The sequence below is a fragment of the Puma concolor genome, chromosome E3 (genome assembly GCF_028749965.1).
Source record: "Puma concolor isolate L17-30 chromosome E3, mPumCon1.1.hap2, whole genome shotgun sequence".
Lineage (NCBI taxonomy): Eukaryota > Metazoa > Chordata > Mammalia > Carnivora > Felidae > Puma > Puma concolor.
The window spans coordinates 1,099,964-1,124,358 of record NC_141682.1 but is presented as its reverse complement, the minus strand read 5'-3'; the positions used below and the strand labels follow the sequence as shown (position 1 = coordinate 1,124,358).

General features: G+C 63.9%; 1 protein-coding gene and 1 long non-coding RNA gene across 5 annotated transcripts in view; one reads left to right on the top strand and one right to left on the bottom strand.

The window, feature by feature from the left end:
* ADAP1 (ArfGAP with dual PH domains 1) overlaps window positions 1-22,576 on the top strand; it is a 52,354-nt gene extending 29,778 nt beyond the window's left edge. For 2 of the 4 annotated variants that reach the window (XM_086692400.1, XM_086692402.1), the window contains exons 3-11: window positions 3,954-4,045; window positions 7,222-7,304; window positions 13,538-13,650; window positions 14,179-14,325; window positions 20,529-20,612; window positions 20,832-20,894; window positions 21,502-21,573; window positions 21,755-21,983; window positions 22,072-22,576. In XM_086692400.1, the coding sequence (XP_086548526.1) occupies window positions 3,954-4,045; window positions 7,222-7,304; window positions 13,538-13,650; window positions 14,179-14,325; window positions 20,529-20,612; window positions 20,832-20,894; window positions 21,502-21,573; window positions 21,755-21,983; window positions 22,072-22,100 (912 nt within the window). In that variant the 3' untranslated portion in view covers window positions 22,101-22,576. The remainder of the gene's footprint in view (window positions 1-3,953; window positions 4,046-7,221; window positions 7,305-13,537; window positions 13,651-14,178; window positions 14,326-20,528; window positions 20,613-20,831; window positions 20,895-21,501; window positions 21,574-21,754; window positions 21,984-22,071) is intronic. The other 2 variants (XM_086692401.1, XM_086692403.1) reach the window with 2 other exon arrangements.
* Window positions 14,681-24,268, bottom strand: LOC147572838 (uncharacterized). Its single transcript, XR_015245538.1, has 3 exons — window positions 23,803-24,268; window positions 20,577-22,738; window positions 14,681-19,770 (listed from the first exon to the last, which is right to left on the bottom strand). It is a non-coding gene; the product is annotated as an uncharacterized LOC147572838 (long non-coding RNA).
* Window positions 24,269-24,395: the final 127 nt, after the last annotated feature.

Below are 24,395 nucleotides of genomic sequence, written 5' to 3'. Positions count from 1 at the left end.
ACCCCTCCGGTGAAGACTCGTGGTTCGTGGAACCAGGCCCCTGGACAGACATGCCAGCTCTGCCTTTCCCCACCTCCTGTGACCGCCAGGCCACCGCGGGACCCGTGGCAGGTCCTGGAACCTTAATTCCTGCACGTGGGAGGTCACGTGACTGTGATTCCGGGAGACTTCGCGTCACCCGCACACCCTGGCCCCGGGATCCTCCTCTGCTGTGTCCCTGCGGGATCCTTGTTTTCCTTTTTATTTTTTTTTTTTTAACGTTTATTTATTTTTGAGACAGAGCACAAACGGGGGAGGGTCAGAGAGCGGGAGACACAGAATCCGAAACAGGCTCCAGGCCCTGAGCCGTCAGCACAGAGCCCGACGCGGGGCTCGAACCCACGGACTGCGGGATCACGACCTGAGCCGAAGTCGGCCGCTTGACCGACCGAGCCGCCCAGGCGCCCCTATGGCATTTTGTATCATGAGTGACGCTGAGCGTCCGTGGCGCGGGTTGGCGTCCTCTGCGTCTCATCCGTGGCCTCCCGTTGGCGCCCTGGCTGACACCTTGTTAGCTGTTTCGTTTTCTCGGGTCCTTCCACGTTTGGGGGTCTGACCCTTCGAGACAGTATGGCCCTCCGGTTCGCGCTGCCTTTTGACTCTGCTCGTGCTGTGTGCAGTGGAAACTTTTTTACTTTGGTGGAGTCAAAGTTATCAGCGTTTTGTGGTTTTCGGGTCTCTGGGTACCTAGAGGGGCCCGCTCTGCCCCAGGCTTCTTTTGACTCACAAGGGCGTTACTGAGACGCAGCTCTCACGCCAGGCCACTCGCCCTTGTGAGGTGTGAACGGACGCGATTTCACCGCGTTTCCGGCTGCGTAACCGGCCGCACTGCCTGATTTTGGAACATTTTCCCAAAATAAACCCTGTGCCCCTCAGCAGCCCCTCCCCCTTCCCTCCACGACCCCCACCCCCGCCCCTACTGGAAGTAACATCTGCTTTTCTGTCCCGATACGTCTTCTGGGCGGGTCATGTCAGTGGACCGCCCCGCCCCCCCCCCCCCCCCCCCACCGCCTCTGACTTCCTTCCCCCGTGGAGCACCATGTGTTCAGGGTTCAGCCACGTGGCCATCCCCTTTATCGTGGACTGCTTCCCGCTGTGTGGACAGGCCACGTTCGGCTCGCCCGTCCATCGGTGACTCTTGGGCTGCGTGACTCCCTCGGCTCCCACAGGAAGTGCTGCTGCGAACAGTCAGGGGCAGGGGTCGCCTTCCTCCGGGAATGGCCTGGCCTCGCTGTGCCTTACGGGGCTCTCTGTTTGACACCTGGGGGCCTCCCAGGGGGTCCAGGACAGGTGCACGTGGCCCCTGGCAGTGCACGGTGGTCCCCGGGCCCCCAACGCATCGTACCGCCTGCCTCTGATTCTAGATGCCCTCGTGGGCGCCAGGCGGTCAGCATCTCCGCGTACGCCGGCCGGCTTGTCTGCGTACGTGCTCCACAGAGACGTCCACGCAAATCCTTTACCAATTTTTTGGGTGTCTGGGTGGCTCAGTTTGCTAAGCGTCCGACTTCGGCTCAGGTCATGATCTCACGGTCCGCGGGTTCGAGCCCCGCGTCGGGCTCTGTGCAGCTCAGGGCCTGGAGCCCGCTTCGGATTCTGTGTCTCCCTCTCTCTCTGACTCTACCCCTCTCACACTGTCTCTCTTTCTCTCTCAAAAATGAACAAACATTAAAAAAAAAAAAAAAGAAATGTATATTCTTGAAGAGCTATATACGTGTATATTTTTTATTACTGAGGTGAAAACCACATAACAGAAAACCCACCATTTTATTTTATTTTTTTACATTTATTTATTTATTTTGAGAGCGAGAAAGAGAGCACGAGCACGAATGGCGGAGGGGCAGGGAGAGAGAGAGAATCCCCAGCAGACTCCACGCCGTCAGCACAGAGCCCGACGCGAGGCTCGAACTCATGAACTGTGAGATCATAACCTGAGTCAAAGTGAAGAGTCTGACACGTGACTGAGCCGCCCCAGCGCCCCCAAACCCGCCATTTTAAAGGGAACAGTGTGATGGCGTCTGCCACGGTCACGTTGTCTGTTTCCAAGTATTCCCGTCACGTCCAAGGACGCAGTGCCACCGGCCCCGCGGCCACGCGCTGTGCCCTTCTCGCCCGGCTGCTGTCATTTAGCACCACGCTTGCACTCTCTCGATGGCATCCTTTGGAGCACAGTTTTTAATTCTGAAGTTCCACTGTTGTCTCTGGTTGTTTGTGCTTGTGGTGGGACATCTAGGAAACCACGTCTTAACGGGAGACATTAATGGGAGATTTCCTCCTGTGTTTTCCTAACATGATTTTAAAAATTATACCATGGTTCTTATCTACTCTTTTTACTGTTTAATTTTGGAAATCACAGCTTCAATTCAGCTGGAACTTATGTCACTGAAAGGCTGCGTCCAGCCACACTTTTTCTCCAATGGTTTCCGCGTTTCCTGCCCCCACTGATGATCAGCCAGTGGGCGCCCCTCGCTGATGTGAGATGGGCGTTAATCCTATTAAATCCACTTAATATCAGTATTAGATTCTAGCGGATCGATTTCTGGATCTTTTCTTGGTTTCATTGATTAGGCTTTCTAGTCAGTAACAGGTTTTAATATCTGGTAGGAAGAGTCTTCATTTACAGAATTTTCTAGAATATTTTTTCTTGTTAATTGTATTTTTAAAAAAAATTTGTTTAAGGTTTATGTTTTTTTTATTTTTTTTTTAAATTTTTTTTTTCAACGTTTATTTATTTTTGGGACAGAGAGAGACAGAGCATGAACGGGGGAGGGGCAGAGAGAGAGGGAGACACAGAATCCGAAGCAGGCTCCAGGCTCTGAGCTGGCAGCACAGAGCCTGACGTGGGGGTTGAATCCACGAACCGCGAGATCACGAGCTGAGCTGAGTTGGACGCTTAACCGACTGAGCCACCCAGGCACCCCTACTCTGCTTGTTAACTTTAAAATGAACTTTAGAACCATTGCTAGCTTTAAAAACGGCTATTCCCGTTTTGTTTTTGTTTTTGACAGCTTCCAAAAGCGCATAGATTAACATAAGGAGGTGGCATGTTCCCACCCCTCCCAGGCACGGGTCTCTGTGCACAGTTTTGTGCTCATCCCTCAGGAGCGTGTTAAGTTTTGCCTTGTGGAGACTTTGAGCATTTCTTGTGAGGCTGCTTCTCGGCTGAGGTTTCAGATACATAGAATTCTGATTTCAGAATTCTAATTTGGTTCCAGCCTTTTGCTCAAGTGTCTTACTGTTGGTGGTATTTTCCAGTTGACCCACTTGGGTCGTCCATGGTCACGACCCAGTGGTCCCCAAAGCTCCATGCTGTTAGAAGAAAGGCTTTCCCTGGAGGCTTCGGGAAGGAGGCAGGATTGGAACACAAGGGATTTCCTTTGCTCCCCTTGTCCTCAAGGCCACTTGTGAGGTCAGGCCCCTCTGGCCCCTTCCCTGCTCCCCACACCGGCCCTGGGATGTCGTCCAACACCAGCACACCAAGCACCCTCCTCAGGGCCTTTGCACCTACTGCCCACCCACACTGCCCGCGTAAGTGCCCTGCTCCCCACTCCTGACTCCTGCTGTCCGTCCGCCTCGGGGGACACGCACTTTGCTGCCCCGGGCCAGTCTCCGTCTCTGGGCCCCTCGCTGTGTCCAGTTCTCGAGGGCCGCCTGCCCGTGTGGGTCAGATGAGTGGACGGCGGGCCTCGCGTGAGGCAGGGACGGGGCACCTTGGGCGGAGGGCACAGCGCTGCCGTCCCGGGGGATGTATGCAGGGCCCGGCCTCTCTGCCACCCTCCCCAGCACCCCTTCTACCCGGAAGCGCAGGTCCTGTCCCTGCGGCCACTGCGAACTACCTTCGCTGGGACAGCAGCGGCTGGGGCTCAGCCGGCCCGGCCCCGGCCTCCGGGAGCACTGACCCTGTCCTCTCTCCGCAGTTCATGGCCTCCCATGGAAATGACGCTGCGAGAGACGCGTATGAGTCCAAAGTGCCTCCCTTCTACTACCGGCCCACGTCCTCTGACTGTCAGTAAGTCGCCGAGCGGTTTTGTCTGGGGCTGGAAGACCGGAGGGGGGCGGGGGCGGGCCCGGGCCCGTGGCTGGGCAGTGGGGTCCTTGCTGGGGGCCCTCGAGCACTCCCCGGAGGTCTGAGGAGGATGCTGAGAAGCTGCACCTGTGCGGCCGCCTGTCTCAGGGTGTCCCCCTGTCCCCCCGTGCCCCCACCGAAGCCAGTCATCCCCTCCCCCGGCATCACTACACCTCCCTGCATTCCCTCCCTCCCTCCCTGGGCATCGCCACCCGGGACGCCTCGGTCCTCTGCTCCCAGCACGGGCCTGGCCCTGGGGTGTCACCCAGACCCGCCCCCCGCCGACCGCCTCTCTTCTTCCACGGTGGCAGCCACAGCTCAGAACGAATGGCCCTCTTTTGACAAGGGTGTTCCCGGGGGCCTGGAGGGGTTGGGTGAGTTTCTCAGGGTAACACAGATGCCAGCAGACGAGCTGGAACCAGCACTTGGGACGTGGTCTCTATGCTGGGGAGCCCTGTTCCCATGGGGGCAGGTGGGAGACCTCGTGGCCACTTGCCTGGGGGTGAGCTGCCCTTTCTTGGAAAGGAAGGTGGGGACCTGGCCCACCCACCTTCCGGGCCGGTGATATGCTGTTGGCTGCGGGTCTCTGGGGACAGGACGCCTTGCCAGGGACCCACCCCCATGCAGACACCGTGTCACGTCCTGAGACCCCACTGCTTCTGGGCTCCCGGGGAAATCTGGACCCTGAGGCCACTCCAGGCCATTCACGTCCCAGTATGAATCAGCGAGGCCAGACAGCTATTTGTGAGATGTGATTTTATCGCCCCGGCCACAGGCTGCCCTGTGGTCTGGTTATTTGCATGTGTCCCCATGTGTCCCTTCTGTCTGAGTGTATGACAAGGGACTGCCTTGCCGGGGCAGTGTGGTCAGGACCCATCAGGTGACTGGGCATCCCAGGGTGGTGAGCGGGCTGACCCGGGGCAGGCCTTGCCTTCCAGAAGCTTCCGCCAGGTGGAGGTTTGTGGGAGCCGAGTCTGCCACGGCCCCCACACTCCGTGGGTGTTCAGGTCTGCCCAGGCCAAGCCCCAGAGGCCCAGGAGGGTGCAGACATCTGCAGGGGTGAGGTCCCAGCCCCTCGTGGGGAAAGCTGACCAGGGAGGTGTGGCAGCCGACCCACCAAGCTCCCTGTGGACAGCCATGCAGCGGTAGGAGGTATGGTGGAATCCCTTTGTAAACCGTGGGGATTCAGATGTGCACACTGCAGAGCCAGGGAGGCTCCCACGTGTCGTGAGGATGGCCTGGGGGGGGGTGTGTGTGTCCCCCTGCCTGGGGCACGGGGCCCATGAGGAGCCGTGCTCAGAAGGCCTGGGGATCAGGCCGTGTTAGTGTCAGGCGGTGACTCAGGGGGGCGGGACCCAGTTCCCTTCCCGTGTCTGCCCTGCTGGCCTGGCATTCGGTCCTCACACGGCGGGAAGAAAGTCACCAGGGCCCTCCCGGTTTTCCCTCTGCTGTCAGCCAGCCCCTGGCTTCCTGTGACGTGGGCTCAGCAGGCAGCCTCGGCGGAACCTGGAGGAGCCCCCCGAGCCCTCAGCGGGCAGGGTGGCTGGCAGGGGCCCCGTGCTGGCTTCCGGGGGCCAGGGTGACGAAACACCGGGTGCTCAGCTTTTGCAACAGAAATTCACTGTTCCCACATCCTGGAGGTCGGGGTCGAGGTGCGTGTGGGGTCCCCTGAGCCCCCTCCTCGGCTCGTACGTGGCCGTCCTGTGTCTCTGCAGACTCCCCCCACCCCGAGGGCGCCCCGACTCCAGGGCGACCTCATCATAACCCGTTAATCCGTCCAAACGGGGGCCAGTCTGCAGTGTCGGTTAGGACCCAACGTCTTTTCATGGGTGGGGGACACGGTTCATCCCTTAACGGCCTCTGAAACCAGGCGGATGAAACGACAGGAGGTCTGGGTCTGCTGTGGGGAGGGCGGAGGGCACGGGGCAGGCGGGGGGGCGGCGAAGCCTGGCCGCCCTCAGCTCCCGAGAACGTAGAGCATGTCTGGGGTTTCATCAGAGGCCCGAGACGGGGTGTGGGCACTGCCTCCCTCGTCGCCGGGCCTCACGTGTAGCGGGAACCCCGTCGCTGCTGGCTTTCCCTGGTGCGGGAGGCCGGGCCAGATGGCCTCCGGAGGACGGGGCCCCCTGCCGCGACACCCTGGCCGTGGGGTCCCCGGGGGCCGAGCGGTCCGGGATGCGCCTGCCAAGCAGCGTGGGGACCCCCTCCCATGCCTGCTCCCAGGGCTTAGTCCCGTTGTTGCCACCGGGAGCCTCTGTGCCGGGCCCGGGGAGGCCCCCGCACGCGGCAGGAAGGGCCTCCGAGCCCGAGGGCCGTGCCAGGGTCCCAGACTGTCGTCGGATGGCCCCTTCCGAGGGGGGTCGGGCCCCAGGGGCCACAGGGCGAGGAGGGCGAGGAAGCCGCTGCCTCGCCCGGTGGAGGGGCCGCGAGGGCCGTGGGCGCCGGGCCGTCTGGCAGGACCCACCACGGGCGTGAGCGGGCGCTCCGGGCAGACGGCCCTCTGCCGCCTCTGGGGCAGCCCTCCCGGGGGGCGGTGGGCGGGGGTGCGCCTCGAGGGCCGGTGGACGGAAAGGAATGACGCCCCAGTGGGGCTGACCCAGACGGCCTCGTACCCGCCCGGTTCCGTGCGGAAGTGGACTGCGGGTGGGGGCTGGGGGGGGGAGGGGGCGCTGGTGGGCATGGGGTCCTCTTTGGGGTGACGGCGGCATAACCTTGGGAAGGCGCCGTGAGCTGCCAGAGTCAGCGCTTTCGGTGGTCGCGTTACGGCCACGTGAATCAGAGCCAATTTTTTAGGTTTTTTTTTTTTTTTTTTTTGAAATCTCTGCCCTCAGTGCGGGGCCTTGAACTCCCAACCCCGAGATCAAGAGTCGCAGGCTCCTCCGGCCGAGCCAGCCAGGCGCCCCCGAGGGCCATTTCTTCTTTTCTTAGGAGGAGGTGTTAGTGGCAGACCTGTCTGATCGCAAATGATTTTAAAAATCAAAGCGGGCGGCCCTTCGGCCCTGCCGTCTGCAAGCGGTGGACACGCGCGCTCTCAGTGGCCGCGTGTCCGTGGGGTGCCAGGAGCCCCCACGCGCCGCGGTCCCGCTCGGCCCGGGGCTCACTCTGCCCTCCCTCCCCAGGCTCCTGCGGGAGCAGTGGATCCGGGCCAAGTACGAACGGCTGGAGTTCACCCACCCGGAGAAGCAGGAGCCGTACTCCGCAGGTAAGAGTGCGCGTGTCCCTCCGTGTGTCTCTCTCTGTCCTTATCTCTCTGTCCCTGCCTGTCTCTGTGTCTCTCCTCCCTGTCCGAGGCGCTGGCAGGCCTAACTGGTCTGGCCCGTGTCCGGTCCTCCTGACACTGAGCTGGGCGGCCCGGTGCTCAGACCCCATGGTCACCCACAGCACAGCTCCGACGGGGCTGGCGCCTCGGGGCCGCGGCGGGCACCCGAAGGGTGACCAGGTGCCGGTGGGAGGGGAGTGACGGACTCGGCCTGGGTGGGGCCGGGGCCGGAAGATGGGGCAGGGGTGATGGGAGCGGCCCTGCTGGGTTCCGGAAGTGAGGGGTGCAGGCACCAGACCGGTCCACGGCCGGAGTGCGTGGGTCCATCCCAGGCGCTGAGGTCCACGAGGGCCGGGTCCCCCCTGTGCCTCCCACCGCGGCCGCGGGGCCAGCCGGGAGTCCTCTCTGCCCGTTAGAACCCGTTCCCCCAAGCTGCTGCCACCGCTGTTCCCCTCGGGAAGCGTCCCCAGCATCTCGTGCGTGCGTGAGACAGGCCAGGAGCAGGGGGTCCTCAGGAGGGACACAGCAGCGGCCCCGAGCCCGTGGCCCCACAAGGCCACAGCCGTGCAGACGGTCGCCCCTCCACCGGACCCCGCGGGGCTGGCGGAGGGCACTGGCGTCCCGATTCCAGGGCCCACGCGGGCCGTGTGCGGCCCCCGCCCGGGTCCTCACCGGACTCCCCCTCGGGGCAAGGCCACGCTCCAAGTCACGTGGGAGGTGCTGGTGCATGGGCCTCAGAGGTCGGCCTCGGGGACCGACCCCACAAGCCTGGGGACCCAGAGGAGCCGGAACCACGGCCCCACACGGCCTCTGGATCTCACCCGCTCACCACAGAGGCCTCCCCAGTGCCCCACACGTGCCCTCCTGGGTCTCCCAGACGGGGGCCTCCAAGGCCACCAGGCCCCGCAGCTTCCGGTGCCCGGCTGGCCGGGCGCCCCAGACCCCAAGCCCGCGCAGCGCTCCGCTGAGACGGAGGGAGCGGCCCCCCCCACCCCAGGCCGGCGTCCAGGGGGTAGGGCAGGGGCACCTGGGGGGCCGGCAACCACTGAGGAGTCCCGGCCCTGTGGTTCCTCGTCGGGCGCCCCTCCCCCAGTCCTGTGAGGACCACCAGGGGATTCCCGGGAGCACTTCCTGCCAGAAGAAGACTTTCTCGGGCCCAGGGGCTGACACACCCACTGGCCATCCGAATGCAGTTTAGCCGGGCCCCTCGGAGGGGGAGGAAGGGAGATGCGGGGCTCGGGGAGGCCTCCAGCCCCGGGAGCCCGGTGAGGCCCGGGCACAGCAGAGGCAAAGCCATGGCCACCCTGCGGCTCAGAGGGGCCGTGGCGGGAGCCTGCGCCCCCAGTAGGAGGTGGGGCTGGCCGGCGACCACCACACGTGGCCCCGGGAGGAAGGGCTCGGCACAGTTGTGTGAGGGGACGTGGGCGCCAAAGGTGCCACAGGGGAAGCGATGCCCGTGAGCCCACGGAGGGACGGGCCAGGGAGGGAGGGCCAGGCCCCGGGCGGACTCCCGGCGGAGCAGGTGTGGACGGGCCCACGGCGGGGCTGAGACCCACGGGGGCTGGAGGAGGGGCGGGGTTGGCACGGCCCCCAGCGTCTTCCCGTGGACTCGGATTAGGACAGAGGGAAAGGGTGTCACCGGCAGAGAAGCTGCTGGACCCGCCTGACCCGCGGCAACCGGGCTGGACGGGGCCCCGGTGCACGGGCAGCGTGGCTTCCGTGGCCTTCTGGCCAAAGACGTAAAGCCTCTGCTCCGCCTCAGGGAGACCCCAGACAGACCTGCATGAGGGGCCCTGACCCGAAGAGCTGACCGGCACTCTTCGAAGATGTCAAGGTCACGGCCTGCAGGGAAGACCGAGAAGCTGGTGGCGCCTTCGGGCATCGTACGGCTGTGGGGACTCGGCGGGGCCGCCGAGAACGGGGTAGTTCGTAGTGCCCTGTGGTCGCCAGGTGTGGAGTGGGCCCTGGGCTCCCGCCGGGTCACGCGCAGGCCAGGCACCGCCTGGTGCCTGGGAGCGCGGGGCGAGGGGCGGCCACACGGCCCGGGCTCCGGATGGACCCTGGACAGACAGGCACCAGGCTGGCGCTCCCCGCCCTTGGGCAAGGTCGCGGGTGTGTAGAGATAGGGTGTCTCCACCTGCCCCACCCCAGCTCGCAGGGGTGACCCTGGTGACGGCTGCCTCCCCACCCTGTGCCCCGCCTCAAGCCGGGGCCTCAATGGCCGCCTTTCACTGGGAGGACAATGCCCCCTGTTGTCCAGAGGGCCTGGCTGCCCAGGCCGCCCCCAGTCACCGACAGACACAGCACTTCCTGCCGAGGCTTCGGACCCCGTTCCTGCCGGGGCTGGGGGCGGGGGGTGGTTCGCCCCATCTCCCTGTGTCCCCTCCTGTCTGTGCAAAGCAGGGCCCGTCCCGAGTTTGCACCCTGCCCCGCCTTTGTCCTCACTGTCACAGGATGACCCAGGGGCTCCCTGTGTGACAGAGCCCATCCCCCCGTGCCTCGGTTTCCCCATCTGTGTAGCGGAGAGGACACAGTGCTCAGCATGGAGTCGTCGTTAAGCATCAAATAGTGTTGCATGCGGGGCAGCCAGTGGGCCTGAGGCATCCCTGGGGTGGTGGCTGGTGGGGTCCCGTAGAGTGAAGGTGCTCGGGGGGGGGGTCTGTCTGGGAGGGGGCAGGCTGACGGGCCCCTCACCCCCGCACCGACGTGGACGCGAGCGGGCCCCCACGGGGCTCGGGACTGTTGGCTGCTCCCTCGAGTATGTTGTGCGTGGGGATCGGGGTGTGCGGCGTGTGGAGTTGGCCACGCGGAGGGCTGTGCTGGTCCCCCAGCAGGGAGGGGAGGGCTGCGGGAGCAGGCGGGGAGACTGGGGGGCTGGCTGGGGCAGCAGGGAGAGGGGGGCAAGGAAGGCCAGGCCTGGGACCCTGTGTCAGCCTCTCAGGGTCTAGAACTTACAGGCCGGGAACCAGGTCTTGGCCCTTCTCGGGAGGAGGCTGCCGTGGGCCTCCGATTCCCTGGTGCCTCCCCGGGCCCTGTCTCTGTGCCGAGAGAACGCCTCTCCACCGGGCGTCTCCCGTCCTGGGAGGGCCGCCCGCCCTGGGTCTGGGCACGGGAAGCCACGTGTCCCGGCTCCAGTTAAGAAATCAAAGATACAATCCATGTATAAGCTCCGTGCCCGTGAAGGGGACAGTTCTGTGAGCCGTGACAAAGGCAGATACGGGACACTCCCAATCAACCAGGACCCTGAGGGCCATCGCCGGCCTCCCCTCCCGGCCCCCGCTCTGCCCCGGAGTCACTACGTGGAGCCAGTGACGTGGCACCTCTGGAGTGTGGCGTGACACGCCCGACACTGGCCCGCGCTGCGCCCGTCCCCGGCGCTCCTTCCCGCACAGAAAAGTGTCGTGTGCGCGGACGAGTCCCCAGCTTGTGTCCGGTTGCAGCCGCCGCGAGCGTTGTGCTGAGGCTTTCACAGGAACGTGGTGTCCGTTCTCTCTGCGTCGTGTGAGAAGCGCGTGGCGGTTCCCCGTCCGCGTCAACGAGCGGCTCTGCAGCCCCTGCGGCCGAGGCGGGGCCCAGCACCTTCTCCCCGCACGTCCAGCCCGGGCGCCGGCCCGCCCTGGGGACGGTCCGTTCCTCTGCTTTGCTCGGGCCGCCCCGGGGGGTGAGCAGCGCTGTCCCCTGGGGGCCCGGCACCTTCTCCCCGCACGTCCTCCTGGCGCTCCACGCGGGGCTTCTGGGGAGAGGCAGCGAGTGGGGCCGGGAGGTGGGCTGGCCAGTCTGGCTTCCCAGGGGGTGGTGGGGCCCGGCACACAGTAGGCGCTTAGTAAATGCCAAGTGAACCATCTGGCCTCTGCCCCGGGGCTGGTCAGCCCTTGGGAGTAAAGCAGTCTCCCCGCTCAGCCCAGCTCCGGGGGTGCGCGTCCGCAGGGCACCCTGGGCCCTGTGCCGCCTGGAGAGACCCCTCTGGCAGGGGTGTGGGGAAGGGTGGGGCATCGAGACACCCCAGGCTGTGTAGGCATGCGACACGATGGCCAGGAGCCCCGGAGTCTGCAGGGGGCTAGAACCCCGGGGTGTGGCCCCGGGTGTGGGGGGCGGGCGTCCTTCCCCGGCCAGGGCTGGGCAGGCCTACCCCATGGCAGGGCCGGGTGTGAACACGGCCGGCCGCTGGCTTCGGGCTCCGGGCCAAGACGTCCTGCTGCTGGGGCCAGTCGGGGACCCCGGCCAGCGCCCGTCCGAAAATACTGCCGCTGCTGGAATTAGGCCTCCTGGCGGCTGGCCATCGGGACCCACGTGGCCCGGGAGCCAGAGCAGTTTGGGGCCCGTGCTTGCCACCCCACCCCCCCCCCCCACCCCCCCCCCCCCCCCCGCTTCCAGCAGGGCCTGGGCCTGCGGGAGTGTGGGTCGTGGGCGCTGCTGCCACCTGCTGGGCCCGGCGGGCAAGGCGGGCGGGCGGGCCGGGCCGCGGGGGTCCTGCTGCTGCGCCGGGAGCCACAGCCCCGAGCCGAAGGTCAGCCAGCGCTCCATGCCTCTGGGCCTCAGTTTCCCCTCCTGCACGAGGATAACAGCGCGGAGGGCTTTCTGGGGACCGAATGGGGCCGTGTGTGTCGGGGGCCCAGCCGGAGATGCTGGTGGGGACCGTCCTTGCAGGTGTGGGGGCCCCACCTGCCGGGCAGAACCTGTGTTCTGCACTTCCCGGTGTGGACGCTTGCTCACAAAGACCCGGGGAGGCAAGTGCATTTGCAGCTTTGCCCTGGGTGGGTGTTCGTTTAGTCAACAGACATTCAAGGTAGGGCCCTGTGTGGGCCTGGGGACATGGTGGTGGGGAGGTGCTGCTGGTGCCGTATGCAGGAGCCTCTGGGGGGGGGGGGGGAAGGGGAGGGGAGAGGCCCCGTTTGGCACTCAGTCCCGGGACAGACTGAGCGGCACCAGCTGCCCCCTCCCCGACGCCAGGCTGCCGCCTTTTTATGGCCACGTGTCTCTAGAGCAGAGAAAATAGCCCCGGTCTCCGTGGTGTCCGGGAGGGGGCTGCCAGGGCCGCAGAGGGGAGGCGCGGTGGGGTCAGGGCCTGGAGGTGGCATCCGAAACCCGAGGCGGCCAGGGCTGTCGGGCTCCGGGGGGGTACTGAGCGGGGCGAGGGGCCGGCACGAGCGGCCCCGGGCCCGGCCGCCTCCTCCTCCCGTCCTGGACCAGCCTCAGACGGCCCCGCGCGGGGCCGACGGCCCAGGTGGGTGGCCGGACGTGAGCCCCAGGGAGCCCCCGGCACCCGGGGCAGAACAGGTGGAACCGTGGGGCGATTTGTCCCGGAACCCACAAGCCCTGACCGCGGCCGGCAGCCCCGCCGTGGAACGCGCCCAAGGATGGCAGGCACCCGGAGCCGCGGTCGCACCGGGTGGGCCCCACCCAGCAAAAAGGAAGGAGCCGCACACGGTCCGCACGCGCGCTGTCGGGGGAAGGCACAGCGGGGCGCCGGACCAGGTCTTCAGGTCTTGGAACGGGCGAAGTCAACGGGAGTGAGGCAGGAACGAATGAGAAGGGGGCGTCTGGGGGCAGGAGCGTGCACGTGAGGGGGCAGCGTTCCCTTCCAAAAGCTGCCGCAGCGGCCGGCCCAAACTCGCGTGCCTCAGGGCGACACAGACTGGCGGTCCCGCGGATCCGGAGGGGAGGGCCGCAGCCTGGGTCCGGGGGCCGGAGAGAAGGCCAGGGCAGGCCCGCTCCCGCATCTCCGTGGTCGTCCGCGTGCAAGGACCCTCGTGATGACCTCGGGCCCCCTGGACAACGCGGGACGCTCGCCCATCCCCAGAACCCCCTCACGCCTGCAGTCCCGAGGACCCCGCGGTGGGTACCTCGGGGCTGCCCGGCGCGGGCGGCCCCACAGACGTATCCGCAGGGGCCCGTGGGCCTGCGCACGGGGCCGCACCGCACCCCTTCCGTGTGTGTTTATTATGCCTCCAGGAAGACAAAGGCAAAATGGCCCAAACGGCAGGCAGCAGCGGGCAGCGTGCTGGGGAGGGGTGGTCTCGGGCCCCTGCACCGTGGGCCCGTCTGGCCCGCGCGCACCCAGCCTCCCGGCCCAGAGGCTGGTGGGTCTCCTGGAGAGGGGCGGGACCATGTCTGTGCGGGTCAGGACGGCGGCCTCGACTGTGGTCCGCTCTGACCCTTGCCCTCCCTCCCCCCAGGATACCGAGAAGGCTCCCTCTGGAAGCGAGGCCGAGACAACGGGCAGTTTCTAAGCCGGAAGTTTGTGCTGACCGAGCGAGAGGGGTCCCTGAAGTATTTCAACAGAAATGATGTGAGCTGGGCCCGGGGTCTGTCGTGGCTGCACGTGGTCCCCAGCTGCCCGCCCCCCTCCCCCCGCCCCCGTCCACCTCAGTCTTCCCCGGGGCCAGGCCTGGGTCGGCGATGCCAGGAACGGAACCAGCGAGCCCTTCCCTGCTGGGCACGCCCGGGCAGCGAGCAGGGGAGGGGCAGGTCGAGCCCCGCCCCCACCCAGACCAGTTCCAGATCAGAACGTGGCCCCGTGACACAAAGAGCCGAGGGTACGGTTGCCGGCCGCCCCAGGCAGAGAGGAAAGCCAGGCCGGCGGGACGGGAGCGGTGCGGGGGACCGAGCCCGGCCTTGGGCAGGGGGCACACGGGACAGAGGCGCTCGGCGCCAAAGGAGCGGAGGAGGGTCCACCTAGGTGCCGAGCGCCGGTTGGGAAACCAGGTCCAGGGAGGGTAAGCACCTTGCCCAAAGCCACAGAGCACAGCCAGCGCCCAGAGGACCGCACTGCCCGCTCCCCCGCCCGCCCGGAGCTAAGGCGCGGCCTTGCTTCCAGGCCAAGGAGCCCAAGGCTGTCCTGAAGATCGAACATCTGAACGCCACCTTCCAGCCGGCCAAGATCGGCCACCCCCACGGCCTGCAGATCACCTACCTGAAGGACAACAGCACCCGCAACATCTTCGTCTACCACGAGGACGGGAAGGTGGGTGCCGGGCTGCCCTCGTCTCGGGAGAGCCCCGCCCCCACGGCGAGTGCGGAGCCAGCTGGGCCCTCGTGGGGGACGGGGCCCGGAGGGGCCCACATGGGAGAGAGGGCCACGGTCTGGGGGCGTGTGCGCAGCGTCCTGCTCCGCGGCCGTCCCCGCTGCCTCCCACCCCGCACCTCTGCAGCCTGAGGGTGGGGGCAGCTCCCTGCAAACACCTCGGGGTCTGTCCTTTTGGCCACTGGGGGACTCTCGTCATTGTTCTTTGGATTTTGTCCCACGTTTGGCTCCAGACCACGTGCCCGTGGTTTCAAGGGCAAAACGTGTCTGTGAGGCTTCAGACACAAGCACCCGGCAACAACCTTTTCTCCTTTTATTGCGCTAAAATGCACATTCTCGCAATGTTTAAGCATTTGCTTCCGGGGTATTAGGTACGTTCGTTGTTGTGAAGCCGGCCCCCCAAATCTGTCTCCAGAACGTCCCATCTCCCCACGGTGACCCTGCCCCGGCCCCCCTGCCCCGCCGTCTGCTCTGTGAGTCTGACCACTGCAGGACCTCGTGTGAGTGGATCCCAGTGTCGGGTTCTCCTGCGTCTGGCTCGGGTCACTCAGCACCACAACCTCAGGGCTGTCCACATGGTAGCGGGTGTCCTTCCTTCCTTCCTTCCTTTCCGAGGCCGAGGGGTCGTGTGGATGGACCACCTGTGGTTTATCCCCTCCTCCTCCGACAGACCCTTGGGTGGCACCTGCCGGTGGCCGTGAACGCTATCGCTGTGAACGTCGAGGTACCGACACCTGAGACCCCGCGTCCGGTGTTTGTGATTATACAGCCGGGAGGGGAACTGTGGGATCGCGGGGTCACCGTTTCGTTTTTTGAGGAACCACCACACTGGTTTCCATGGCAGCGGCACCACTTGGCATCGCCATGAGCAGGGCACGCGGCTCATTTCTCTGCGTCCTCGCCAGCACCGGCTTCTGGTTTCTGATTCTGGCCGTTGTGATGTGTGAGGGGCCGGATCACAGCGGTTTTGACCCGCGTCTCCCTGATGATGCGTGACGCTGCTCAGGGGGAGGGGCACCTGCACGTTGTGTCTGGAGAAATGTGTACTCGGTTCCCATTTTCCCCGTTTGGGACTGAGGTGGGTGGTCTGTTGCCGAGATGTAGATTTTCTGTATGTTCTGGATGTGACGCCCTTATCAGATAGGTGATCTGAAAACATTCTCCCACCTGTGGGTCCCTGTTACTCTGTGGATAGTGTCATTCGAAGGACGCAAGTTCACAATCTGCAAAAAGTCCAACTTGTCTCTCGCTCCCTGTGCCTTTGGGGTCACGTCAGCACGATCGCGGCCGTGTCCGATGCCACGAAGCTTCTGCCCTGTGTTTTCTTCTAAGATTTGTAGTGACCAGTCTTACCTTGTCCTCGATCCACTTGGAGTTCATTTTTGTGTGTGGTGTGAGGTAAGGGTCCAACCTCATTCTTCTTCGTGAGGACGTCCACTTTTCCCAACACTTGGTTGAAAAGACTGTCCTTTCCCCCGTCGGATGGTGGTGGCGCCCTTTCTCAAAAAATAACGTAACTGCTCCCTGGGCTCTCGGTTCCGTCCCATTGGTCTGTGTGCCAGGTAATTTGGATTGCTGTGGCTTTGCAATAAGTGCTGAAATTAGAAGTGTGACTCTTCCATGTTTGCTTTTTAGAACTGTTATGACTCAGGTTCCCAGAGATTCTGTACGAATTCCGGCAGATGCATTTTACCCACCAACTGAGGTGGTGATGTCGTTTCCTCTTCCTTTACTCTGTTAATACAATGTATTACATTCATTGATTTGTTGAAAATTCCTTGCATTTCAGGAATAAATCCCACTCGGTCGTGACGTATAACCCTTAAATATGCTGAATCGTTTGCTAGTATGTGGTGGAGGGTTTTTGCGTCAGTGTTAGCATGGGATATTGCTCTGTGGTCATCTTCTATTTTTGTCTGGCTTTGGTAATCAGGGTTGCACTGGCTGCCTAGGAGTTAGGAAGTGTTCCCTCCTCTGCAATTTTTTTGGAGACGTTTGAGAAGGACTGGTGTGGGTTATCCTTGAAGTGTTTGGTGGAACATCAGTGAGGCCATCAGGACCGGGGTTTTTCTTTGTTGGAAACTTTAAAAAATGTTTATTTACTTTGATAGAGAGACAGAGTGAGTGAACAGGGGAGGGGCAGAGAGAGAGGGGGAGAGAGAAAGAATCCCAAGCAGGCTCCATACTCCGCTCAGAGCCCGATGCGGGGCTTGATCTAACAAACCGTGAGATCATGACCTGAGCCAAAATCAGGTCAGACGCTTAACATACTGAGCTGCCCAGGTGCCCCTCTTTGCTGGCAAGTGTTGATTCCCGAGGGGGGCTCCTTACTCGTTTATCGGCCCGTGCACACCGTGCATTTCTTCACGGGTTCGTCTTGGCGGCCTTTCCGCGTCCAGGGATTTATCCACTTCATCTTGGTTCCCCCGTCGTCGGCGACCTTGCTCACAGCGCTGTCTCCCGGACCCTTTGATTTCTGGTGGCAGTGTCCCCGCTTTTGAGTCTGATTTTAGTGGCCCGAGTGGGTTTCTCAGTCCGTCCGGCTCAAGGCTCGCCAACTGCCGCTCTTGTCGAAGAGCCGGCTCTTGTCGGTTTCGTTGACTTTCTCTCCTGCGTTTCTACTCCCTCCGTCGTCACGCTCGCTCCAGTCTCCCCTCCCTCGTGCCGGCCTTGGATCTGGTTCTTCTTTGTCAGCTTCCTTCCGTTGTCCGTTAGGTCGCGGACTGGACCCCTTCCTTGTGCTTTAACGGCGGCGTTTGCGGCGCCAGACCCGCCTTTGGCACCGCTTGGCTGCATCCCGTGTTTTGTGGTGTTTCGTCTTCCCCCATCTCCAAGTGTGTGCTCACCTCCCTTGCGGCTTCTCCTTTGGTCCACTGGTCGTTTCGTAAAAGCGCGTTGCTTCCATGAAGTCGTGAACGTTCCACTTTTCCTTGTGTTGACTTCTAACTGCATCCGCCCTGTCGCGGCCAGAGAGGACACCTCGTAGGAGGCCGACAGGCGGCCTCACGTGGGGTCGGTCCCGTGCCGCGTCCCGTGGGCACCAGGCCAGAACGCGTCCCGGTCGGCCGGCGCGTGTGGTTGGATCTGGTCGTTTGTGTGAAGTCCTCGTTTCCCGTGTTGGACTCTGCCGTCCGTTACCGCGAGCGCGGTATCGAGCCCCCCGTGTGCTATTCGAGGCCGTTTCTCCCTTCACCTCCGCCGGGTTTTGCTTCGTAGGTCGTGACGGTGCGGCACGAGGCGTGAGTGTGTGTCCCGTCTTCTGGCCGCACCGAGGACTGATTAACGTGCAGCGTCCTCCTTTGCCCCTTGGGACCTTGCTCTGACTTCGAGTCTGTCTGGTGTCCGCGAGACGCACCTGCCTCCTGGCGGCTGTGTGCACGAATCTCCTTTCCCGCCTTTGACCGCCACCCCGTTGTGTCTCGACCTCGGCCGAGCCTCCCGCGGACGGCACGTGGCTGGACCACGGGCTGTCATCCAGCCCACCGTTCCCCGTCTGTGGATCCCAGAGCTTCCTGCGTTCACCTTTCCCGCGGACGTGGATAAGGACGGCCTGCCGTCTGGCTCGTGCTCGTCCTGTTGCGTGTGGCCTACGGCTTTGCTGTCCCTCACTTCCCGCGTCCCTGTCCTCTCTCGTGTTGAGCTTCTGTAGTCGAGCGTTGAGAGTCCCTCCCGGTTCCCTTTTGTGTATGTTCTGTGGCTCTTTGTGGTCGCCATGGGGATTCCATCTAACATCCGAGATCTGTATAACCTCCTGGATCCAATTTATAGTAGCTGAACTTCAGGAACACGTGGAAACTGCTCCCTCACTCGGCCTAGACCACACCCCGTGGTTGGAGATGCCCCGGTCTTACCTCTTGGTACACCATGTGCCCGGAGGCATAAATAGTCATCCTTTCAAATGCTCTATCTCCTAGCGTACATATAAAACAAGATATGTAATCACAAACCAGTTACAGTTAAGAGTAGCTTTTAATTACTATTTGTTTCTTTCAGAGTCTTAGTCTTAAGTCACGTGAAGAACCCAGCGTATAGTCAGAGCCTGTCGTTACAGTAACACTAGCTTTTGCAACTGCCCCAATGCTTCCCTTTCCCGAGACCTTTGTTTCTCCGTGTAGCTTCGAGTTACTGTCTGATCTCAGAGGAGCAGCTCTGTTTCCCCAGCTGCAGGTCTGTCCCGTAATAAGGCCTTTATCATGTTGACACACGTCCCCTCTGACCCTTCATTTCTATCGTGAACAGACTGTACTTTGTCAAAAGCTTTCCTTTGCTTTTTCTGCATCTGGTGAAACGATCATGCGGTTTTTATCCTCTGTTTTGTTGACGCGACAAACCGTGTTGGTTTGTGACTGCTGAGTCACGCTGGCGTCCCTGGAATAAAGCCACTTGATCAAGGTGAATGATCACTGGATTCGATTTGCTGGTACTTGGTTGAGGATTTCCGTATCTATTTCTCAGAGCTCTTGGCCTGATGTTGGCTAACTGTGTTTGGTTTGCTATCTGGGTAATGCTGGCCTCACAGGACAAATCTGGAAGCTTTACTTCTGTCTTTTGCAGTAATTTGAGAACCGGTATTAACTCTTCTTTAAACATTCGGTAGAATTCACTGGTGAAGCCGTCCGGTCCTGTAATTTTGTGCACTTTGAGATCTCTGATCACGGATTCCGTTGCGTTACTGGTCGCTGGCACGTTCGAGTCTTCTACTTCCTCATCTGGTTTTGGAAGATTGCACACAAGGTTACGTGCTATTAACAGGTTGTAGGAGGGATGTGGCTCAAGGCGTGTGAGCCAGTCTTCAGCTCCACCCAGAAGCTTCCACCCTCTCTCTCCTCAGGAGACTGAGACCGGGGCCTTCCTGTACGTGCGGCACGCGTCTGCAGCGGTGCCTTCCCCGAGAGGGTTGTGCGCACCTGCTGGGGCCGGGCCCTAGGCCTGGACGCAAGGAAGACTGTGTGACGTGGTTCTGCCCTCAGTGAGCAGGTGCACGATTTGTCAGGAGAGACAAGTGGCTAAAATCCCACCTACATTGAGGACTGGAAACAGTGACTGCGGGGGAGGGGACCCACATCCCAAGGGTGAGGACAGACACCGGGGACGGCACGTGCAACGTCCCCGGGGCCAGGCGAAACGGGAGACGCTGGATAAGCTGACAAGGCTGAGATTGGCAGGAGAGGAAGGGCACGGGCTGGGCCGACCCCCAGGGCCTGCGGCCACGCTCTGGACTCTCGCCTCTACTGGAGGCGCAGCAGCGGTTTGCTGGGAAAGCGTCACCGAACTGCCAGTGACTCGCCCAGCTGTGTGGTTTCGATGATCCGAGGGAGGCCTGACGTGAGGTGGGAGGCCAGCGCCGGGGAGCAGGCAGGAGACGGTGCCTTCCGGTCTCCGGGGCTGGTGAGGAAACGGGAGAGCCCAGTGGTCACTGGAAGGGTGAACGGGGTTGTGGGCGGGGCCCAGGTGGAGGTCACGGCCTGGACTGGACGTCCTGTGTGGGAGGGTGGGGGACAGAACAGAAGGGGACACTAGCCGGCCCCAGGGGCAGGGATGGTTAGAGGGCGTGGGATCTGCAGCAGCCAGGCATGGCAGAGGAGGGAGGGGGGCGGCTGTGGCCGAGGCGGGCGCAGGGTGACCCGTGGGCAGGAGCGGGCTGCCCGGCGGTCGGGGAGAGGCGGCCCGATGGGTACCAAGCGCTGGCAGGGGCAGGAGCTGTTGGGGCTCGTCCGAGGTTGGGGCAGATTCCAGCATCGGGTGGGCGGGGGCCCAGAGCGGGGCGTGGCGGCCAGGAGAGGCAGGGGCTGGGGTCCACCCTGCCCGGCGATGGGGCTCCCTCCCCTCCCGCAGAGCAACCCTCTTGCTCTCTCCCTCAGAGGACAGGGGTGGCACCCCCGGGTGGGGTTACAGACAGGCCTCCCTCTGGGCCACGTGTATGCTTTGTAACCGCAGCTCAGCTCCGTAGGAGAGGAAAGGAGCCGCCCAGAGCCCGGGGCAGGGTCAGCTCGGGGCCAGGGGCCGGCCGGCTCGGACGTCGCCACCCCGACCCTGGGCCGGCTCAGGGCTGCCCCCCCGCCCCCCCCCAGCAGGCCTCGCCCAGCACACAGCCTGGGGGGCAGAGCTCACGGCCCAGGCCCACACCAGCCTCTGACCCGCAGGAGATCGTGGACTGGTTCAATGCGCTCCGCGCGGCCCGCTTCCATTACCTGCAGGTGGCGTTCCCGGGGGCCAGCGACGCCGACGTGAGTGGTGGCTGCTCGTGGCTGTTGGAGGGGGTGAGGGGCACAGCCCGAGCCCGGGATGCTGGGCCGGGGGGCCGGCCGAGGGCCCCCATGGACGCTGCTCCTTTCTGCTGGGGCGTTTCAGCTCAGCGGCCATGAGAGTGGGACGGAGGGGCTGGGACACGCGGGGGGTGGGAGGGGACCGGGAAGGCCTAGGCCTGAGCCTGTCTTCTGCCCCAGCTGGTGCCAAAGCTCTCCCGGAACTACCTGAAAGAGGGATACATGGAGAAAACCGGGCCCAAGGTGAGTCTGACTGGCTGACCTGAGCCGCTGGGGCCTCCTTGGAGGCCAGTGTCTCAGCCTCCAGGGGCTGGGGTGGCCGTGCAGGGTCGAAGGGTCAGCGACACACCTTGGCGAAGATTCGCTGTGCTCTCGGCACGCTTCGAACGGGTCATCTTGACCCCAAAACCTTTGTAAGCAGGGGCCCTGTGGACCCAGGACTGTGGGGCTCTGGTTAGCCCTACCCACTCAACCTGGCTAGTGCAGGTCCTGCCTCGTGCCTCTGCCCGTCCGTCTGGTACCTGTCTGTGCACCCGCCTGGGGCCCCCTTCCCTGCCACATGGAGGCCCGCACGCAGTGACCCCACGGCCCAGACAGGACTCTGAGGCTGAGCCCCAGCTGAGCCCCTAGGGAGGATCAAGATGCACAGAGCAGCAAGCAGGGGAACTGGTGGGGAGGGGAAGAGAGGGGAGGGCACAGAGGTGGGACAGTGCAAGTGCAAAGGTCCTGGGGCACCATCTGGCGGACGGAACAGGACGCAGCAAGCCTACAGAAGGCCCGAGTGAAGAAGGGACACAGGTGGGGGCCCTGCCCTCAGGCTAAGTGACCAGTCCCCGGGTTTCCCTCACAGCAAACAGAAGGCTTCCGGAAGCGCTGGTTCACCATGGACGACCGGAGGCTCATGTACTTCAAGGATCCCCTGGTAAGGACGGGCCTTGGCCCGGGTCAGCTGGGCCCTCACGGGTGATGCCTCCTCTCCCACGATGACAGGCCGAGGGCTGCCGGCCACGGGCGGCGGGGAGAACATACGGGAGGGGAGGGCCGCATCATCCCCGGGGCCTGGGCTGCCTGGCCCCGAGGCTCAGCCCGTCCCCGACCCACAGGACGCCTTTGCTCGCGGGGAAGTCTTCATCGGCAGCAGGGAGAGCGGCTACACGGTGCTGGACGGGCTCCCACCGTCCACCCAGGGCCACCACTGGCCACACGGCATTACCATCGTGACACCGGAACGCAGGTTCCTGCTGGCCTGTGAGACGGAGTCAGAGCAGCGGGCGTGGATGGAAGCTTTTCGGAAGGTCGTGGACAGACCCATGCTGCCCCAGGAGTACGCAGGTGAGTGCAGGGGGGCGGGGTGGGGGTGGGGGGGAGCCCAACACTTCCTGCGTGGCTGTGACACAGCCGGACGCCTGTCCTTTTCCAGTGGAAGCCCACTTCAAGCATAAACCCTAACAAGAGCTGGTCGTGGAGGCCGAGGGAGCTGGACTCACGGGAAATGCCACCGAAGAGTCAGCAGCCAGAGGGGACCCGGTGACGGAGGACAGGCCTCCCGGCCCCCGCCCTCAGGGGCAGCCCTGGACGTGGCCAGGCGGGGCCTGTGCTCTAGCCACTAAGACTCGTTTCTCCGGAGCCTCACTGCAGGCCGGCTGACCTGACCTCTGCCCCCATCATGCTGCTGCCCATGGATGTGACCCTGCCCACCCCCCCACCCCACCCCCCCCCGTCCACTGGACCACCCTTCCTCGGGGCCTGGGCCCAGCCTCCTGGCTCAGGGCAGCCCAGCGGCCCCTCACCAACTCACCCTGCCCCCTGCCCACCAGAGCAGGACCCTGCCCGAGCAGGAGGCTGGGCTGTGGGGACAGCGGGCAGCCTGCATGCCTCCCCTCCGGCCCCTCCTACGTATCTCCTCAACAAGTATTTATTGAGCACCTGCTGTGTGTCAATTGTGCGGTCCTGGGTGCTGGCACGGAGACACCGTCCTCGTCCTCAGGGAGCTGACCTGGCGTGTACACGAGGGTCTGGGGGGCAGAGGCCCCAGTGAGCTGTAACACCCCGGGTCGGGGTTTCAGGCCTGCCTACCTGCTGGGCACCTGGACGGGGCGGGGGGAAGATGAAGGGTCAGCTCTTGTCTGCTGCCGCTGGGCACGGACTGGTGACCCACCCCGCCGCCTGGAAGACGGAGGCAGAGCTTGCCCCCCACAGGACCCCAGTGTGCTGTTGGCCAGACGGTAGTTACAGCCGCCGAGCCTCGTCCCCGGGCGCCCTGGCTCTGCCCACCCTTGGTGGGGGGACAGAGGAGAGTGTGCAGGGCACGGGCTACCAGCTGGGTGATCCGGGTGCCCCTCACCCCTGTCCTGCCTGGACCAGCCCTTGAGGGGACCGGAAGACAGTCCCCAAGGGAGGGTGTCCTGACCCATCACACCAACCCTCACATCCTATCCTGAAGTGGCCACTGGTGTCGGAGGCGGGGGTGGGGGGGGCTCTGGGCCCCAGGAAGACCTACCCACTGGCCTCAGGCACATGGCAGGAAGTGGGGACACCTCCAGGAAAAGGGTGTCCGAGGGCCTCTGCCTGTCCTCGTGGGCCGGGCTCCCACCACCTGTTCTCCACTCTGCATCTGAGCACACGGCCCACCAGCTCGGACCCCTGCACACCCGAACGGGGGCGCGGCTGCAGGGTCAAGAGGGAATACGAGGCTGCACCATGCCCCCCGCCGTCTCAACCCTGGCCCTACTGCACAGAGGCTGCGGGGCAGGGGTCCCCCAGACAGCTGGGCTGGGGGTGAGGCCAGCCAGAGGCCAGCCAGGGCCACTGCCAGAGTCCCAGAGACCCCACCTGCCCCAGGAGAGACCATCCACTGGCCCTGCTCCTCCCCAGCTGTGCCGCCACACCATAAGCCACCGTCACTGGCCCGTCTTCCCCAAGGAAACGAGGAGTCTCCTCCAAGGTGGAACGGGTAACCTCGTGGTCCCCTCCCCGAGTGGCCAGCGGCCCAGGCCACAAGTCCTCTGGGACTGGTAGTCTAGACCCCCTCTTGGCCCGGAGGCAGAGGTGTTGTGCCCGTTTCAACAAGAAACAATTTCACCACCGGCAGGAACAATTTCCGAAACAAGGTAGGAAACTCATGGTCCACAAAGGGTGTCACCGAGCTTACCTCACAGACGTCCGGGTGACGGGCCGCTCGTAGTCCGGGTGCTGGGCTAGAGAGGCCGGCTCGGGGCTGGTGGTCGTGGTGGCCTCTGCTCCCTCGTGCCGTAGGGGGGAGACGCGGGGACACAAGGCCCGCCCGGCTGCAGGCGCCGCTCACGACTGCCCGGTAAAAGGGCCGCACCCACGGGGGACGCGGGTCTCCGTGTGCTGAGGGTCCAGGCAGACGCCACCGCCGGGGGACGTGGGTGCAGGCAGGAAGCAGCTGTACAGGGGTGCCATGCTTCCCGGCAGAACCGCACGGAAAAACCGCCGTGCCGCTCAAACTCCCCTCACGCCGACTGCGCTGGGCGCGCGTTGTAGTTCCGGAACAAACGTCGCGGCAGGAGCCAGGCGCCCGTGGCGGGCTTGGACCCTGCACTTCAGAGCCAACCTGTGCCACCACCTGCTCCGGAGAGCCACGCCGGGCAGCTGGGGGGGGGGGGGCCTCGGCGTGGTCTGTCCCCACCTCCCCCGCGGCCCGTCTGTGGTGTCTCGCACCTGCGTATGCGCCACCACGTTTACACAGGAGCCACGAGACCGCCCGCGACTGGCCGTGCG